This window comes from Octopus sinensis, linkage group LG2 (assembly GCF_006345805.1).
Source record: "Octopus sinensis linkage group LG2, ASM634580v1, whole genome shotgun sequence".
Lineage (NCBI taxonomy): Eukaryota > Metazoa > Mollusca > Cephalopoda > Octopoda > Octopodidae > Octopus > Octopus sinensis.
The window spans coordinates 160,124,356-160,144,177 of NC_042998.1; the positions used below are offsets into that span (position 1 = coordinate 160,124,356).

The 19,822-nt window shown below is 37.1% G+C and overlaps 1 protein-coding gene across 1 annotated transcript; it reads right to left on the reverse strand.

Annotated features, from left to right (window-relative positions):
* Nucleotides 1-705: 705 nt before the first annotated feature.
* LOC115226629 (FAST kinase domain-containing protein 5, mitochondrial) lies at nt 706-19,580 on the reverse strand (the record flags this gene model as incomplete). The annotated part of the gene is made up of 9 exons (XM_029797645.2): nt 706-894; nt 3,824-3,941; nt 5,879-5,899; nt 10,708-10,870; nt 11,802-11,961; nt 13,228-13,322; nt 15,353-16,725; nt 18,120-18,280; nt 19,533-19,580. Coding segments are annotated over 9 exons (2,253 nt in total), but the record flags the coding sequence as incomplete, so codon positions are not given.
* Between the last annotated feature and the right edge of the window lie 242 nt (nt 19,581-19,822).

Consider the following 19,822-nt stretch of genomic DNA (forward strand, 5'->3'; position numbering starts at 1 on the left):
AGGCATTTTCATTTTGTTACTCATTGATGGTCTCCTGTACATCCTTTTTTTTTATTCTATTTTTCACAGAAATGAATTCTGCTCTAGGTATCTTGTAGTACATCTTGGTTGAAATCTGATATTTGTAACAAAAGTGGTCACATGTAAACTTGTGTGCTTGAATGTTAAAGCTGATGTCTGAGCTGAATAAATACATTATTATGTTGTCCCTTGTATGCCCAGAACACTCTTGCTGTCACCCACTCTCTCTCTCCTTCTGCTCTTCCCTCAGGCTAGGCAACCATGTATCTCCTTTACAGTAGCACACCTATTTCTGTCCTCATTTTGGATCTCTTTCTCTCACTGGCCAGGTAACCATGTGTCTTCTCTACAGCAAGATACCTGTTTCTGTCACATTTTAACCTTTCATCATCTGACGTAAAATCACCTCCTCCAATGCTCCCTCCCCTCTCAAAGGATCTGTCTTGCAAGCTACTTGGTGACCCTGCCAGTGTTGGGGGTACCCAGCCACAAAAACCTTGCCAAAACAGACACAGATGTCTGGTGCAGTCTTCTGCCTGGCTAGTTCCTGTCAAACCGTTCATCCTATGCCAGCATGGAAGGTGGACATTAAACAATGATGATGATGATGATGATAATTATGCTGAGGTTTGAGGAAATCAAATAACAGTCTTCAGGATTCAGTAAACTGATTGAATTAGGATAAATGTTTAAGAATATCTTTATTGTTTCAATAATTTTATTTGTATTATAATAATTAATTAATGAAATAAATGAGTTTCATGTGTTGTTAATATTTATGTTGAATTTCTCAATAATATTCTGAAGAATCCACTCCTTTTGTTCATCAAAAGTTAATTTCTCGTTTAAATGTCTTGCTGTAGTTGAAGGTATCTGAAGTTAAAAAGAAAGTTATACATTAATATATGTAGACATGCCCTTTAACCAACTCTTTCTCCATCACAAATATACACACACATACCCATACATTTTTACATAATTACAAGTTGTAGAAGTTGATTAGTTAGAGTAATTTGCAACAAGAAGTTCAGGCAGCTGTTTCCATTGTTTCAACAAAAGGTTTCTCTGTTTGTGTACCTCTCTAAGATTGATAAAACAAGTACCAGTATATACTGAGCTTGAATCAAAAGACCATACACTACACCTCTACAGATGTATGGCTTTGTGCAAATCTAAGATATTCTTCATCCTTACTTCTTTATCATTTTTCTGTCTTTACTGTTTTACATCTATTTCCCTATCTATTATGCTACCATGATAAAGATAGGTTTTGAAAAGGTAATATGGCAATGAAACATGGGCCGTGACAACAGAGGACATGTGAAAGCTTGAAAGAAATGAAACCAGCATACTCCACTGGATGAGTAATATCAGTATGCATATACGACAGAGTGTAAATGATTTAAGAGAAATATTGGATATGAGAGGCATCAGTTGTTGCATGCAAGGGTGAAAACTGCATTGGTATAATCATATGATGTATATGGGTGAGGATAGCTGCATAAAGAGAGTGTCGATCTCTAATTGTGGAGGGAACCTGTGGAAGGAGTAGACCCAGGAAGATGTGGTATGAAGTAGTGAGAAAGGATCTTCCAGACACTGGAGGACTGAGGGACCAAGACTTGTGGTAGTTTGCTGTGCTTGACAAGACATGTCAAGCTAAGTAAAACTGTGGCCATTCATATATACATGAATGTCCTCTCTGTCCCTTACTCAGCCAAGCGGTCTTTCTCTTGAGGGTTTGCAGGCACTGGTGTCATGTAAAAAGCACTTGTACCAGTGCCACATAAAAGCACCTGTGCTGGTGTCACATAAAAGTGCCTGTGCTGGTGCCATGTAAAAGACACCCAATACACTCTGTGAAGTAGTCAGTGTTAGGAGAGGTATCCAGCAGTAGAAACCATGCCAAAATAGACAATTGGAACCTAGGCAGCTCCTGTCAAACTGTCCAATCCATGCCAGCATGGAAAGCGGATGCTAAATGATGATGATGAAGCAAGTCTTTTGATAGTGGATGATACCATTCATTCTGTTAATCAATTAACTATGAAGTAATCCTAAAACCTGTTGTCTGTGATGCCTTTTGACAGGCGGAAGTAACCACGTACAAAAAAATCTTATGCTACATGATTGTGGCACCATAGAACTGAATGAAGATCTGTGGAAGCAAGAAGGTATTGAGACAAAGATGATCCACTGGCTGATTAGTGTCAATCTGTATGAAAAGGGCAAGGGACAGTTAAAGGTATCAGTTGATATATGTAGGATAGGTGACTGAGTTGGTATGGCTGTGTAGTATGATTAGATGATAATTGTTTATGGAAATGCTTTGTATGCAGTTAGTGAAAGATACTTGTGGTAGAGAAAGACAATAAAAGACATGGAAAGAAATGGTAAGTTCATACCTCCAGATTTTGGGCTTTACAAGAAAGGAAACAAAAGATTAAGACAAGTAACAATATGCAGTACAAAAGACTGTATAGTATATTAGAAAAGGTATTTTAAGATGATGATGATGATGATGATGTCACTGCTATAAATGTGAGTGAGTGGGTATTAACTGAGGAAAAAAGAGATATACATACATGAGTATGTTATACTTCCTCTTTTGCTAAATCTGTATAAAATATCATAAAATGATATTTTAAACAGATTCATCTGTCAGCTGTTAGCACTTAGCTCTTTTACTTGTTTATTGTTTATTATAGTACAGGTAGTGGACAAGGAGATTTGGTATGGTGCTGATCTAAATGTCTTCTAATATTTAGCTGTATTAAAGCAGTGAGCTGGTAGAGCTGTTAATGAGTTGGACAAAATGCTTAGCAGCATTTCTTCTGGTTCTTTACATTCTGGGTTCAAATTTTGATGAGGTCAACTTTGCCCTTTCATTCTTTCAGGGTTGGAAAAACAAGTACCAGTTGAACCTGAGGCTGATGTAATTGACGTATCCATCCCTTATGCTGACCTTGTGCCAAAACTTGAAACCAAGATTAAGCTATATTCCTACAACTTGCAGAGTTCAAGTAAAATTTTATCTATGATCCTTCCAGGCTAAACAAAACAAGCAGCAGTAGCATAATGAGGTAGTATTAATTTATGGCCATATTCTAAAGTGAGACACCATTGTTATTATGAGTGATGATGATGATATAATTACAAATGTTAACAGATGTTGAAGTGTTGGGAAAATGTTTACCATTAAGTGTAGAGAGAAGCATTTTGTTATAAATCAATAAGTCAAGCTGATTCTTTTGTTGCCATTGATTTACTTCTTACTAACAGAAACAAAATGAATTATGTCAACGACTTAATATGTCAGTGATTGATTTGAGATAATGAGAGTTGATTTAACTAATACAACTCCAACACTTTTTAAAGGCATAATTATTGTTTTTTTTTTACATAAATAGCATGCAACCTCAATTCTTACAAGGTTTAACTCTTTAATCCTTTAGCATCCAGACTGTCAAACTTATTCACATTGTTTTGAATTAATCATGTATTATCTTGAAGCTTTGAGATTTCAATGAAGTGATTTTATATTTTTTGAATGACATTATAAGGGAGGTATGAGAGGCCACATCTGACCAGTTTGAACATAAAGCAAGTAGAATAATTGGGCCAGATTTTACCAGTTTGAATGCTAAAGGGTTAAACCCCAAGATGTATTTTGCAATTTTAGTTGTTACGAGACAGACCACAACAAGACGACCAGGACTTAAAGAGTAAATATTCACTTAATTAACTTTGACAAGCAGTTTGGCTGCTACATATTGATTGGTGGTAAAGTCAGAATACTTACTAGAATAACCTCATAACCTAACAATTCTAACTGTCTCAGTTTGGTACGATAGGTTCCAAAGATCACATGTGGTTCAGTAAGAGAACACTGGTTTGGCCCTGCTACCTGGATGGCAATTCTGGTTGTAAAATAAAATAAAATTACAACTTATCATCAACATAGTAATTCACATCATAAAAAAAAAAAAAATTAAATAATAAATGATTAAAAAAAGTGTAATAAATATTGGTTTTAAATTTTGACACAAGGCTAATAATTTAACGGGACAAGGTGTGTCGATTACATCAACCCCAGTGCTCAACTGGTACTTATTTTATCAACCTGAAAAGGATGAAAGGCAAAGTCAATCTCGGCAGAATTTGAACACAGAATATAAAGACAGGAAATGCCACTAAGCATTTTGCACATCACAATAATGATTCTGCCAGCTCATTGCCTTAAGAAGTGTTATAAATATTGATTTTTCTGTCATGGCATTATCATCATTGTTCGACCGTGGTTGAGACAATGGAATTTACCATGCTACGCCAGACTTCACGGTCCAACATGGCATTACGGAGGTCCTGTTGCTGGATGCTTGTATCCCTGGAGATTACATGAGGGTAGGAGAGTGTGCGCCCTCTGGTATAGCGAGCAGATGGTTTCCAGAGGAGAAGAGTAGAAATTGCCTTGTTTTCGGCTCTACAACAATGTCCAGCAAACTGGACTCTCCTACCTTTCACAAGAGATAACATAGGTGGTAGTTTCCCATATATTTGCATTTTGGTTGGATGGCGCTTCCACAAGAGATTTTGAGCTCTCATAAGGAGGCGAGTGTAGGTTCCATCCAACCACCTTTCAAGCTTCTTTGATAACGTCCAGGTTTCTGAGCCATATAGTAGAATTGGTTCGACTGTGGCTTTGAAGATTTCAAGTTTGAAGTCTCTACTTAGATTTGATGACCAGATCTTATGCATGTCATGGCACGAAGTCAGATATTGCAAGCAAAGAATAGTTTCACATCATTCTTTATGCTTGTTTTACTAGTCTAGAGGGACTTAAATTTACAACACTGAGATATTGAACTACATGCATTTTTTTACAAAAAGAGTTAGGTTTCCAGATAAGACATTATATTTATATTTTGTTTTATAAGGCAGTGTCTACACATAATTGCATTCTTCCAGTTACTTTGGTTTAAATTCTTCTTCCATCATCTCCCTAAATATATTTGCTTCATCTAACCACTAACAACTCTTTGACCATATCTTGGTGAAAGATGACCTTCATTAAGGATATCCATCATCTATCTTACTTTACTCTCTCTTTCAGAAGACTTCCTCTTGGTCCTTGCACTCACTCCATACTAAGACTGTGCTGTAAAGATTGAATCTTTTGCAATCCTAACTCCTTATAACAATTAGCTTCACTCCTTATATGCATCCTTAACAAACATATACACACCCTAAACAACTTGATCTCTTTCTCATTTCCAAACCCAGCCTTTCTTAAACCATCAGTTTTTGCCCCCATGGAATTATCCAACTATTGCCTACTTCACACGCATGCATGCACACACACAAAAGAGACTGAAGCAATAATTATTTAAAATTCTGTAAAAAACATATGATGTGGTGTTTTCCACAGTTATAATGTGTGGCCACTGTTGTGACTGTAGCTGTTGTATCTACTCTAGTAGTCACGATACTTTTTTGGTATTGGATACAGTGTATCTCTTCTATACCTGAATTGTAATACACTGCTACATCTGTTGTGCTATCGCTGATAGCTCCGCAAGACACCAAATTTGAACTGTCTACTTTGACTGTGACTTGACACAACTCCAAATGAGAACTCGTACAACAACTCTACAATGACTGACACACGACTCCCTGCACTGATTGATGTCATCTCACTGTATAGTAGCCAACTCATACCACTTGTCCCGTGAAAGGGGTATACCATTTCTACTATAACAAAACTTATCAGTATTTCAACAGACAATAAAGAAAAAAATGTATATATATGCTCAACATGAATAGTTGTCCATTTATTTTATGACAGTTAAATCCTTACCTTCTGGCAATGTTGGTTTTCCTGAAAAAAGAAAAGGAAATGATAATAATCATTTATTTTTCATAAATGAAAATCACTTGTTATTTAAGCTGAGTTATTTTATATAATTTGGAGTATATATATAGTTACAATGCCTATTAGTCATCATCATCATTTAGCATTTGCTTTCTATGCTGGCATGGGTTAGACAGTTTGATTGAAACTGGCAAGCTGGATGGCTGCACCAAGTTCCAATCTGATTTGGCATGGTTTCTATGGCTGGATGCCTTTCCTAACACCAATCGCGCCAAGAGTTTAATGGGTGGTGCCTTTTATGCATTACTGGCACAAGTGCCAATTATGTGATACCGGCATCGGCCATGACTACAATTTCACTTGTCTTCATGGTTCTCAAGCATGACATATTGCCAAAAGTCTTGGTCACCTGTCATTGCCTATGTGAGGTCCAACGTTTAAAGGTTATTTTTTATGTGCCACCAGCACAGGTACCAGTTACATGACACTGACATTGGTTATGACTATGACTTCACTTGGCTTTATGGGCTTTCTCAAGCATGGCATATCACCAAAGGTCTTGGTCACATGTCATTGCCTCCACGAGGCCTAATATTTGAAGATCGTGTTTCACCATCTTGTGTCATGTCTTCCTGGGCCTACCCCTTCCACAGGTTCCCTCCAGTTAAAGATTGGCCCTTCTTTACACAGCTGTCCTCAACTATTTTTTTTACATATTTATAACATTTTAAAAATGATCCTAGTAGGCTTTGTTTAGACATTATTTATAAGAGAGTTGAAAAGAAAGTGGGCCTATTTTATTGGTTGCCTCTTCAAACTGTTCCAACCATCAATGACCATTCAACAGATAGATCCCCCACTGTAAATGTGGATTTTATTCCAATATTGGCCTAATAGGCCAGCTGGTTCAGTGGTTAGAGCGTTGGGCTCACAATCATAAGGTGTGAGTTCAATTCCTGGACTGGGTTGTGTGTTGTGTCCTTGAGCAAGACACTTTATTTCACATTGCTCCAGTTCATTCCTCTGTAGAAATGAGTTGCAGTGTCACAGGTGCCAAGCTGTATTGGCCTTTGCCTTTCCCTTGGATAAATCAGCAGCATGGAAAGAGGAAGTTGGTATACATGGGCAACTGCTGGTCTTCCATAAACAACCTTGCTCAGACTTGTGCCTCAAAGGGAAACTTTCTAAGTGCATCCCATGGTCATTCATGACTGAAGGGGGCCTTTACCCTTTTTCTTTCAATATGTAGTTGATAGTTAAATAGCAGAAAAAAAGCCAGCTGACAAAACAGTATCTCAGCAGTTCACTTTTATGATAAATATGATAGAATTTAATATTATATTATATTCTTTTAAATAAGAAAATTAATCTAAACTGGTTTAAACAATAAAGTTATAATTTCTTAATCTATTGACTTCTTCTTTAGAGTGTTTATTCCTAATATTTATATCTACATTGCATTGCCTCAGTTTGGGACTATATTCATATCCAATGCGCTTGGTGATGGTCATATCTAAAAACTTAGTACAGATGCAGATATTGCAAAGTAGCACTATACAAGAAATTGAAAACGAATGAAACTGAAAATAGGTGGGTAAAGAAAAGAATGCATGGTCAATTTCATAGGGATGTTGAAGATAAGAGAAACAGAGAAAAAAGATGGCTGTGGATGATTAAAAGTGATTAAAAACTGAAAATGGAGGCTCTAATCTGTGCTGCCCAAGAGCAAGCACTAAGAACAAACTACATAAAATAGAGAATAGACAACAAAGCAGAAAGTGATAAGTGTAGAATTTGTGGACAAAACGGTGAAACCGTATGGCATATTACCAGCCAATGTATGCCACTAGCCCAGAAAGAATATAAGAGATGCCATGACAATATAGCCAGGCTTGTCCATTGGACACTTTGCAACAATTATGGACTTGGCAGAGCAAAAAATTGGTATTGTTGAAAATGAAAACGCAAAGATCCTATGGGATTTTATGATTCAGTGCAACCATGAGATAGAGAATAGGAAGCCGGACATAGTCTTAATTGAGAAAGAAAACAAACGATGCTGGATCATAGATATAGCATGCCCAGCTGACAACAAAGTATTCGATAAGGAAGAAAGAAAAGTCAAGAGATATGACAGGTTAGCTTGGGAAGTTAAGCAGTTGCGGTCGATGAAAAAGGTAGCAGTAGTACCAATAATTGTTGGAGCCCTGGGAACAGTGAGCAAAAGTCTTGAGAAGTACGTGGTCAAATATGGACTGCAATAAGGGTGGAGCACTTGCAGAAAACGGCACTGCTCGGAACCGCTCGAATACTCCGGAAGGTGCTTGAAAAATAAGAGGTATTACTTTTTGTGTGGTAGAGAAAACTGCTGACACTGTAATACATCTCCAGCGTTAGATGCTGGGCGGCGGCGGCAATAATAATAATAATAATAATAATAATAAATAATAATAATAATAATAAAAATAAAAATAATAATAATAATACTACTACTACTACTACTACTACTACTACTACTACTACTACTACTACTACTACTACTACTACTACCAGGCAGTGGCTCTTATGGCTTCTGATCTTAACTGATTGGAAGTGTTATCATGTACATTGTTTTGTCTTGGTATAAAAGATGGGCTACAGCAATATTCTGCTCAATACCACAGATTTGCTTGTCAGTTGTTTGACCTTAACCAGTTGAGCATGTCCCTTAGTGGCTGACGATATGTGCATCTCTGATCACGAGCAGAAGTAGTGGGGGAGCATCATAGCCATGTGTTGAGAAGGATTCTTTCGGGTTTGAATAATTCACCTCTGGAAACATGGGTGTTTCGTTCAACATCCTTAAACAACCCTTATTCAGGGACCTTTTGAGCGGGATGGGCTACTCAACCTGAAGAAAATTCTAACTGGGCCCCACCTGCAAGGTCATGTGCTTGTTTATCTTGATATGAGATCACCATGTCGCGCACATATGGTTGTGATGCATGTGCCTGGTGTACCCTTATCAGACGGGTAGTCATGATGGGTATACTGGGCTTCGTATATTTTACCCCAGTGTCACTTTGATGGCATGCTCTGCTCGCTCACTCAATAATAATAATAATAATAATAATAATAATAATAATAATACTACTACTACTATACTACTACTACTACTACTACTACTACTACTATACTACTACTACTACTACTACTACTACCAGGCAGTGGCTCTCATGGCTTCTGATCTTAACTGATTGGAAGTGTTATCATGTACATTGTTTTGTCTTGGTATAAAAGATGGGCTACAGCAAATATTCTGCTCAATACCACAGATTTGCTTGTCAGTTGTTTGACCTTAACCAGTTGAGCATGTCCCTTAGTGGCTGACGATATGTGCATCTCTGATCACGAGCAGAAGTAGTGGGGGAGCATCATAGCCATGTGTTGAGAAGGATTCTTTCGGGTTTGAATAATTCACCTCTGGAAACATGGGTGTTTCGTTCAACATCCTTAAACAACCCTTATTCAGGGACCTTTTGAGCGGGATGGGCTACTCAACCTGAAGAAAATTCTAACTGGGCCCCACCTGCAAGGTCATGTGCTGTTTATCTTGATATGAGATCACCATGTCGCGCACATATGGTTGTGATGCATGTGCCTGGTGTACCCTTATCAGACGGGTAGTCATGATGGGTATACTGGGCTTCGTATATTTTACCCCAGTGTCACTTTGATGGCATGCTCTGCTCGCTCACTCAATAATAATAATAATAATAATAATAATAATAATAATAGTAATAGTAATAATCCTTTCTATTATAGGCCCAAGGCCTGAAATTTAGAGGGAAGGTGCTAGTAGATATCATCGACCCCAGTACTTAATTGGAACTTATTTAATTGACTCAGAAAGGATGAAAGGCAAAGTCAACCTTAGCAGAATTTGAACTTGGAATGTAAAGATGGATGAAATGCTGCTAAACATTTCACCTGGCTTGTTAACGATTCTGCCAGCTTGCCACCATAATAGGAACAATTGTAACAGTAATTATAATAAATGAATTATTTAATATTTGAAGTTGATAGTAAGAACTTAATTAAGAATTCAAACTTTATGAGAAAAATAAGGAAAATGCTCCATAACTTTCTTAATCTTTAGAGCATATATATTCTTCATTACATTGACATGCAAATTAGATTATTTGTGTGTGTCTTAGAAATGAAAACAGAAGTGGAAAACCACTGCGTGGTTAAGATTTGCTTCCAGGTTCAGTCTCAGTGTGACACCTTGGGTAAGTGCTTTCTGCTGCAGTCCTGTGAGCAGATTTGGGAGACACACACACACACACACACACAGCATACATAAGCCACTCCCTCTGCTGAAGAGGATTGGCTTGCATGAGCCCTGTACCGGTGCCACACAAAAAGCACCCACGCTGGTACTACATAAAAGTGCCCAGCACTCTCTGTAAAGTGGTTGGCATTAGGAAGGGCATCCAGCTATAAAAACCAAGCTAAATCAGACTGAAACCTGGTGCAGCTTTCTTGGTAGCTCTAGTCAATCTGTCCAACCTATGCCAGCATGGGAAAAATGGATGTTAAGGATGGTGATGATGACAATGATGAAGTATGTGTGTGTGTGGTTGAATTTGTAAGTCCTTTATGTTCACTCATGAAGTCTTTGCTTGCACTAGTCCACTACAAAAACATATCCAGACTTCTTGACCGGTGTGTGATCTTTGTAAACAAAAGATTCATTTGCATGGGGCTATTTGTATCTAGTTCACTGCATAAAACATGTAAGTAAAAATGATAATTAAGACCTGCACCTGTACCTGTACTCAGTTTGTTTGCCAGCTGGGTTGGTAAGTTGCTCTAATAAATCTTCAGTAACACTTTGTTGGAATTTAATAGTTTTTTTATCATCTGAATCTAATTTCACACTTGATGGTGTGAACGTTAAAGGGCAGTTGTCAGAGTTTAGGTGAAGTTCAATATCTGAAAAAAAAAAAGAAAAAAAAAGTTATTCTTCTGCTATTTAATTGCTGGTTTCAAATTTGGCACAACAACAATTTAAACGAGGGAGTAACTCAATTACATACACCCCAATGCTCAACTGGTACTGATTTTACCGGCTCTGAAAGGATGAAAGGCAAAGCTGACCTCGATGGAATTTAAACTTAGAATGTAAAGACGACAAAATGCCGCTCAGTATTTTGCCTGACATGCTAACGATTCTGCCAGCACGTTGCCTTCTGGCGTGTTATAATATTAAGTGACTGCCCGCCGAGGTCGACTTTGCCTTTCATCCTTTCGGGGTCGATAAATTAAGTACCAGTTGCGTACTGAGGTCGATCTAATCGACTGGCCCCTTCCCCAGAATTTCGGGCCTTGTGCTTTGAGTAGAAAAGAATATTAACTGACTACATATGGAACGGAATCAGTTTTATAACAACGCAGGGGACATAACTCTGCCTATTTCTTATCTGTTTAACAACATATTTGGTTGGTTGGCGACGGGGAATTAGAAGAGCATCCAGTAGTAGAATGAATTGGTCCAATAATAACCATTTCACTTAGGCAAGCATGGAAAAATGTTCACTAAAATTACTTGGAATTAATCTTTTAACCGTAGGGTAAAGAAGTGCCAAGTGATCCATATGAAAGAGGAAGACCAAGGAAAGCATAAGGAGATTTCATGAAGTGCAGGGGGTTAAACTTTATGAAAGAGATGACAAAGGGAAACAAGTAATGAGATGCTGTGTATGAAAAAACTTGTCCATCCAATGCAAGCATAAAAAAATAGATGTTTGATAATGATCAGATGTGAGAACCAAACTTACATTATTTACAAAAGTAGTTGCAAAATCTTTTAATAATTTAAAAAGTGAGAGAATATTTGATTGAAAAGATAAGGGAAAATGTTAACCTGCTGTTGTAAAGTGTGGTAGTATCATGTGGCAGTGTACTTTTCTTGATCCAATTAATTCTACAAGTTGTTCATAGATTGGACTTAAACCAGAACGAGTTTTCAGTTCAAATTTGATGGCCCGTTGAAAATCTGACACCTGAAATTTCTTTACTGCTTGCTACAATAATAGAAAAAAACCTCAATAAATATAAAATATGAAAGAGAAATATTGATAACTCTGATCTTTCATGAAAACCTATATTTAACAAATGCAAGATAAAGAAAAGTCACCTGACTGATAGGCATAAAATCACTCACAGACATGCTCCGGCCTCTAGCCCACAGGTGTGTTGTTTCCTCCTGCAGCCTTTTCTATTTATACTATAAAAGCCTCTACTCTTCAGAACTCATACCAACTCCATTCAAGTAATTCTAACCAATTTGTCTCTCCTTTTCTCATTACTCTTTTTCACACACTCAACACTATATTCAAATCTTCCTCCTTACATTTAGTGAAAAATTTCCCTATTTCTAGTTTAAGTGACCATAGAGAAGTTCCCATGTAGTTTTAAGTTTTATTATTAGATACAGACATAAGGCTGCAAGCTGGCAGAATTGTTAGCAAAATGCTAAGTAGCATTTTGTCTGTCTTTATGTTCATCAGCATCATTTAATGAGGTCAATTTTGCCTTCCATCCTTTTGGGGTCAATAAAATAAGTACCAGTCGAGCATGGTCGATGTAATAAACTTAGCCCTTCCCCTGAAATGCTGGCCTTGGGCCAAAATTTGAAACCAGTTACTAGATACAGACATAAGGCAGCAAGGCAAAATGCTTAGTGGCATTTCCTCCATCTTTATGTTCTGAGTTCAAATTCTGCTGAGGTTGACTTGCCTTTCATCCTTTCAGGGTCAATAAAGTAAATTACTCATCCCTTCTCTCAAAATTGCTGGCCTTGCACGATAATTTGAAAACATAATTAAATACAGACGTAAGGCAGCAAGCTGGCAGAATCTTTAACACACTGGACAAAATGAGTTCAAATTCCACCGAAGTCAACTTTGTCTTTCATCTCTTTGGGGTTGATGAAATAAGTATCAGTCAAGTACTGGGGTTGATGTAATTGACTACCCCTCTCCCTGAAAATCTCATGCCTTGTGCCTGTAGGTGAAAGGATGATTAGTTACAGAAATAAATGTGTGCTTTTCGTAACCATGTGTTTCTGGGTTAAACCCCAATGAATGGCATCTTAGGTAAGTTTCTTCTATTGTAACCTTAGGCTGACCTTGTGACTGAAATTTGGTAGTTGGAAACTGTGTGGAAGCCCATCACTGACACATGTATGAATGTGTCCGTTTTTATTTTTACTACTGAAAACCAGGATCAAACTGGATCTTTTTTTCTGAAAAATGTGTATGTGTGTGTGTATTTAGATCTATACTCACCTTTTTAAGCCTTAGGCCTTTATAATCTGGGCATTCAATGTGTGTTGAGTTATGTATCAAGAGAAGTTGAGATTTCTTTTCCAAACCACGAAGCCCTTTATGAAAAGAAATAAGTTAAGTGAACATAAGTAGATGCAATATAATATTTACAGCATTACTATTATGATGTTGAAGATATAGGGAGTCACCTAGGACACATTTCTGGCAATGTTTTGAAGAATCACCTTCAGTCATTCCATTATTTGACTGCTTTTTTTGTCTGTAGCATAGTTTAATGGTTTGAAGCTGACAGAGCCTCTCTTACTAGCCAGAAGATGGAGATGACACAGTGAGTGAAAGGAGATGACTACCTAAAACAACCTTCCTGAATTAAAAACACATTCCCTTTCAATTCACCATTTTTTCTGGAAAAATGAATTGTACTCTCCTCTACATGCACCATTTGCTTGAAAAAGTTCAACATTTATAGTAGAAAGTTATTAAAATTAATAGCCAGCATTTGTTTGCACATTCAACTTTTTTTTACATTTGATTTTTTTTTTCAAAACAGTTTTAGAAGTTCAACATTCTGAACACTGAAGGTTCTGAAGATGTAAAAAGTAACTTTTCATAAATTTATACTTTAGTTTCTCACTTCTCTGACAACATTTACAACACTTCAGTGCACCATATATGTTGACAGTAAAAGGGAATGGAGATAGATATGTGGGCACCTTAACATAGTATCTTGGCCTGATAGAAATAACAATCAAATCTCCCTAAACCTTATACTATCTCATGTATGTATGAGCTTTGTATACTAACTTCAAATTCTACCATGTCCTACATGGGTGATAGACTTTATTCACTGCTGGGTTCAATACCATGACATGGTACCTTGGGTACTCTGTTGCAAGCATTTAGGCAAGATTTATGATTTGAGATATCTTTCTACCTCTTTCCTACCAATCTTGGAGGCACTGTAAAGCGTTATGGTATTGCTAAAAAGATAAAACGCAATTATGCAATTCATTAAATTTTGCTACACTGAATGTTGAGTGTACCTCCAAGAATGTTGTTATTTAACCACAGGTCAGCTCTGATCAAGTAAACCTGTGATCAAAACATTCTAACCATCTGTTTATATATCATCATTTAACGTCCATTGTCCATGCTGGTATGAGTTGAATGGTGTAACTAGAGGTGGCAAGCTGGAGAGCTGTACCAGATTCCAGTTTGATTTGGCATGGTTTCTATGGCTGAATGCCCTTCCTAATGCCAACCACTTTACAGAATGAACTGGATGCTTTTATGTGGCACTGCATGGGCGCTTTTATGTAGCATTGCATAGGTGCTTTTATGTGTTGCCTCACAGGTGCCTTTACATGTTGCCACATAGGCACTGTCACAAGTGCTTTACATCACCAGAAGGATTGATCTTAAAACTTCAGCTGTGGGAGCGTCCAGTATGTCCTTCCAATATGTATTTTAAGACAAAGAGATAGAGAGATTTCTAGCAGATACAGTAACCTCAAAGATGAAAGATGAGATGAGGTAATTTGATTAGTAGGAAGTAAAAAAAAAACCCATAAATATGCAGTAATTTTGATATAAAGTTGAGTGCAATCACACTGAAAATTTAGAAAATTAATCCTTTCAAAAACTATTAGTTTTATAGGGTTAAAAATATAGCTTACATATCTGAAGTTTCAGTCAGATAAATGGAAAGATCTTAGCTTAGAGCATGTAACTTTCTCCATAAAGCTTGAGCACATATTCTCTAATTAGATAAATAGAGGCAACTAGTTTTAAGTGGATTATTTGTAGACATAAAGGAACACTCCAGCTAAACAGTTATTAGGCAAAAGAATTCTAGATTATATTTCTAACTAGTGTAATAATATTGTATGCCAGATTTTTAACTGAGGAAATGTTTAATTTTACCAGAGCCCCAAGTGCTTGAAGCATTTATCTCTAGAATAAATGAACTCTACCAGGTTGAAAAGCATTTTTTTGCAAACAACTACAAAAAAGTCAAATTAACTATTGTTTTGGTATAACTTAGAATTCATGTAGTGCACCTGAACATTATACAATAAGCTCATTATTATTATTATAATGTAGTAAAAAATGACAAACAACAAACCTTGCAATAATTCAACATTTTCATCTTTCATTAAATAGTTGATAAGATTTGGGGGAAAGATTCCAAGAAATATGGAACCTATAACAGTATCACAGACAGACTCTGGATATTCATTGTTGCCTTGATCTTCAATTTGGGAATGAATATCTATAAGAGTTTCAACGATGGTCATATCTGACTCAGTTATGCCTAAAGTTCCCACAGCCCATATGATTCTACCTATTTCTTTGGAACGAATTGAAGGCCTGTCGTTGACTATAGCCAAGGCTCTTACTAAACAGTGATGAATCAAAGCAGGATGGTAGATTCTAGTGGAAGCAAATGCCATCACGACATGCATGATTTGATTGAGAGAAAACCCATTTAATAAATCATTCAAGATTAGTTGGTCGGCAAGTCTTTCAAAAAAACTTACTTTACAATAACCAGCATGGCGAAAAGCCTTCAGCACATTTATGAGGTGATTAGGTTTAAACGATCCTAACTGTGCAAGTGTTCTTTCAGCAAACTCATCGAGAAGGTTAAAAGAAAAGATTCTTCGGTTAGCACGGAAATATCCCAAACAGACCAAGCCAATTTCATCTGCATTAAGATCCATGACTATTCCAGACAAGTGGTCTTCTATTTTTTGTAACAAAGTTTCTGGTCCACTTCCATGGAAGTATATATAGAACAGGGTTAGTTTTAATATGCTCGGTTCATTAATAACGTGATCAAATTCGTTGTCGATGTATTCAAATAATGTACTCAAATACTTAGGACAACGAAAATAACACGAGAAAAATAAATGAGCTGCTAAAAACTTTTCGTTCAATTCCAATTCAGAAAATTTTCCTAAAATCGTTTGTTCAATTTCTTTTAATTCATATAAGGGGAATTGTTTATTCGAGTGAAGATTTTGAAGCAGATCCTTTGCAGATAGATTGCTGGAGCTTTTCAGCTTTCCATAAAATTCCATATTTTCCATTGGACGAATATGTTCTGAAAGTGACAAGGAATTGTAGATACCATGACCAACATTGAATGAGACAGGTCGTCTTCGAGAGACTTTGTTAGTCGTTTTCCGCGATGTTTTAGTGTCATTTTGAGACAGTTCGAAGCTGGGAACGGTGGATAGAAGGCATATTTTTGAAGCATAAGCATTAAATCGTGGACACTTGGGACGAATTATAGTATTTGCACTGCATATTTCGAACAGAGATATTGGATTCTGTTTTCTTACCTGGTTATAAAAAATTCTTTTGATAGAAGAAGGAAGCTGGAACAGCATAGCTAGCAAAAAGATTTGTTGACTTAAATCTGACCAACAATACTTATTAGTTATCTCCCTTGCACTCATAACCTTGATAGCTTTAGTGAAGGGGATTTCTAAACTGATAAGAGATATAGATATATATATATATATATATAATATATATATATATATATTATATATATATATATATATATCTGTGTGTGCATGAGAGACTGTGTGAGTTCAATAATAATAATACTGCAATAAAAGTACTAATAATATATCTTTAAATAACAATTAACAATTATAAAAAAAAACACAAGAAACAACAAAAGCACAAAAAAACAAAAAGAAAACACAAACTAACGAACAGAAAAATTTCCAGAAAAGTGTACGCTTATTTCTTTTATGATTAAAATAAAAATAATTTCGTTGATTATTCTTTAAGCGGTTACGTGCTCAGAATTTACACCGGCGGTGCTGTTGCTAATATACTTTAAGTTTACCCTCCGGTGTCATTGAAACCAGGTAAATTCAGCCCTAACTTAACTTTTACTTAATTTCTATTTTGATTTATGTTTAAATTCTGTGTGGGTGGAAATTCTCTGTAACTGTTATCTTATTGCATATATGAAAGTGTGTGGGTTTAATTAAGAAGGGAAGTTTGTTTATATTTTCTACTGTCACATGTTCATTGGACGGTCATGTTACTTAGTTTACTTGTGTATAATTCTTTTTATCGTATCTTTACTGTTATATTTAATCACAAATTATCTCCTGTTATACTCTGGGATGAGAACGAAAACATCTAACCATAGAATTCTATTCTTTCAAACTATACAAATTCGTATCATCTTGTAAATAGCTTAACATGCTTGGATACATCGTCAGTGTTTGTATACTAGTTGAGGAGTGTCTCAGGTCTTACAACATACACCCTCATTCAAGTGACTGGGCCCAGGTTGATCAAATCTAGACTTAAGTCCGAGCGCATTCTACTACTCCTACTAACTACCTCTTTCCAGCCAAGGCCATATGGGTGCCTTCTCAACAGCTTCTACGTTATCCTTGATGGCTGTTTTGATTCCTCCTCTAACATTTCCACAAGCCTTTCAACCTGTGAATTCTCGACTGCCAGCCTCCACAGGCAAACACCATGTTCTCCATTCATTCTCGTGACAATCCTCTACCAATTCCTGGTACACGATTCTTTTTCTCTATTGCGCCTCTTCTATCGTCTCCTCCCAAGACACAGTTAACTCCAATAGGATTAGCTACGTTGTTGTCTTAGAAACCAAGATTTGGTCTAAGCGGGGTCTGGATGATATGTGCTGGAAATTCTAGTTGTTTTTCCAGTTCAGCTTCCTTCAACTTGTGGAAAGTAATCCTTCGTGGCTATTTTTGTGTATTTTCGCTGTCTTCACTCCTTAACAAAGGCTATCATTCTGGCTGTAGTGCTGATATTTTTACCGTTACTGATCCTGTTAGAAATTGCTTCCGTGATGGTATCTCCATTGATAGCATCCTTATTACTCAGTACTTTGGAGTAACTGCTTAAGCTGTGCTTGTGGGTGTCCTCCATCAAGAACTCGATCCTCATCTGCTCCCACTTCATCCAGTGTACCAGGCTTGATATTTAGTGAAGACTGTCGACAGTACAGTCTCATTCCTCTTTTTGTATTGTGCTGCCCAGACTACTCCAACAGTTTTCTAGTCTCATACCTATTAACACAAAAATCACACAATATTTCTGTCTGAGACCCAAATCTTATGCTATATTTCCAATCAATCTCTGTTGCTCAAACTATTTTCTATATCCAACTTTACTTTAACGAGTTGCATCACTCTTGCTATCACTCATCTTTCTTATCAAGATCTCAGCAATAATACTTCCAGTTACTCTTGTTAAGAATGTCTCTTCCCTACTTTCTTAAATTTATTTGTTGCTTCTGCTGTTTCCTGAACTCCTTCAACCAACTTCAACCTGAAGAATATTAATTTGACCATCTACTGAAGAAGTGTAACTGGCCAAAAAGAAAAGAGGCATGCAAGTTCCCATGAACATCAAAATAGTCAATTTATTCTTCCAAGAAAAAATAAACCATTCCTTGCAGCTGTCAGGTCCAGTCAGCAAGCACAAGTATAGTTGGTAAAGCAAAAAATGTGTATGTAACATTATGTGTGGAGGAGGGAAAGTTCAGTAATACATAGATTGAACAGTTCCACAGGTGCTGGTGAGACAGAGGATTGCACTGAGCTCCAATGTCTGTTTCTATAGCTGTCCTAATGCCAACCACTTTACAGTGTACCAGGTGCTTTTTACTAGCACCAGTGAGGTCAGCATGAATCTCACAAGATAAGGCACCTCAACTGAGTGGGGAGTAGTATTGAGGGAGGTGGCTTTATGCCAGGTGATGAGAGGTTAAAGCATGATTGAGAGACAGATATAGGTGTCTTGCTGTAGGTGGGATACATGGCTACCCCAATCAAAAAAGAGAGATGGTGGTGAAAATATGTCAGAGCATACTCTCAAGTTACACGAAGGTGAATATGCAAGAGTAGCAATTAATAAGGAAATGAGAAAATTATATGAACCCCATATATATATATATATATCATCATCATCATTTAACGTCTGTTTTCCATGCTAGCATGGGTTGGATGGTTCGACCAGGGTCTGGGAAGCCAGGAGGCTGCACCAGGCACCAGTCTGACCTGGCATTGTTTCTACAGGTGGATGCCTTTCCTAACGCCAACCACTCCATGAGTGTAATGGGTGTTTTTTATGTGCCACCGGCACAGGGGCCAGAGGAGGTTGGCAAATGGCCACGATCGGTTGCTGCTTTTACGTATCATCGACATGGATGCCAGTTAAGTGGCGCTGGCATCTGCCACGTTTGGACAGTGCTTTTTACATGTCACTGGCACGGCTATCTTAACTACAATTTCCATTTGAATTTTATTTTGATGTTGGTGTTGACGTACTTGACTCAATAGGTCTCCTCAAGAACAGCGGGTCACTCTACGATCCAAGGTTAGCACAGCAGGCCATTCAGCGAGCCATGAACTCACTTCATTTGTCGGGTCTTCACAGTCACAGCATATCCCAGAGGTCTCGGTCTTTGTCATTTCCTCTGTGAGGCCCTACGTGCCACTGGCACGGGTATCACAACTACAATATCCATACGATTTTTATTTTGATGTTGATGAACTTGACACAATAGGTCTCCTCAAGC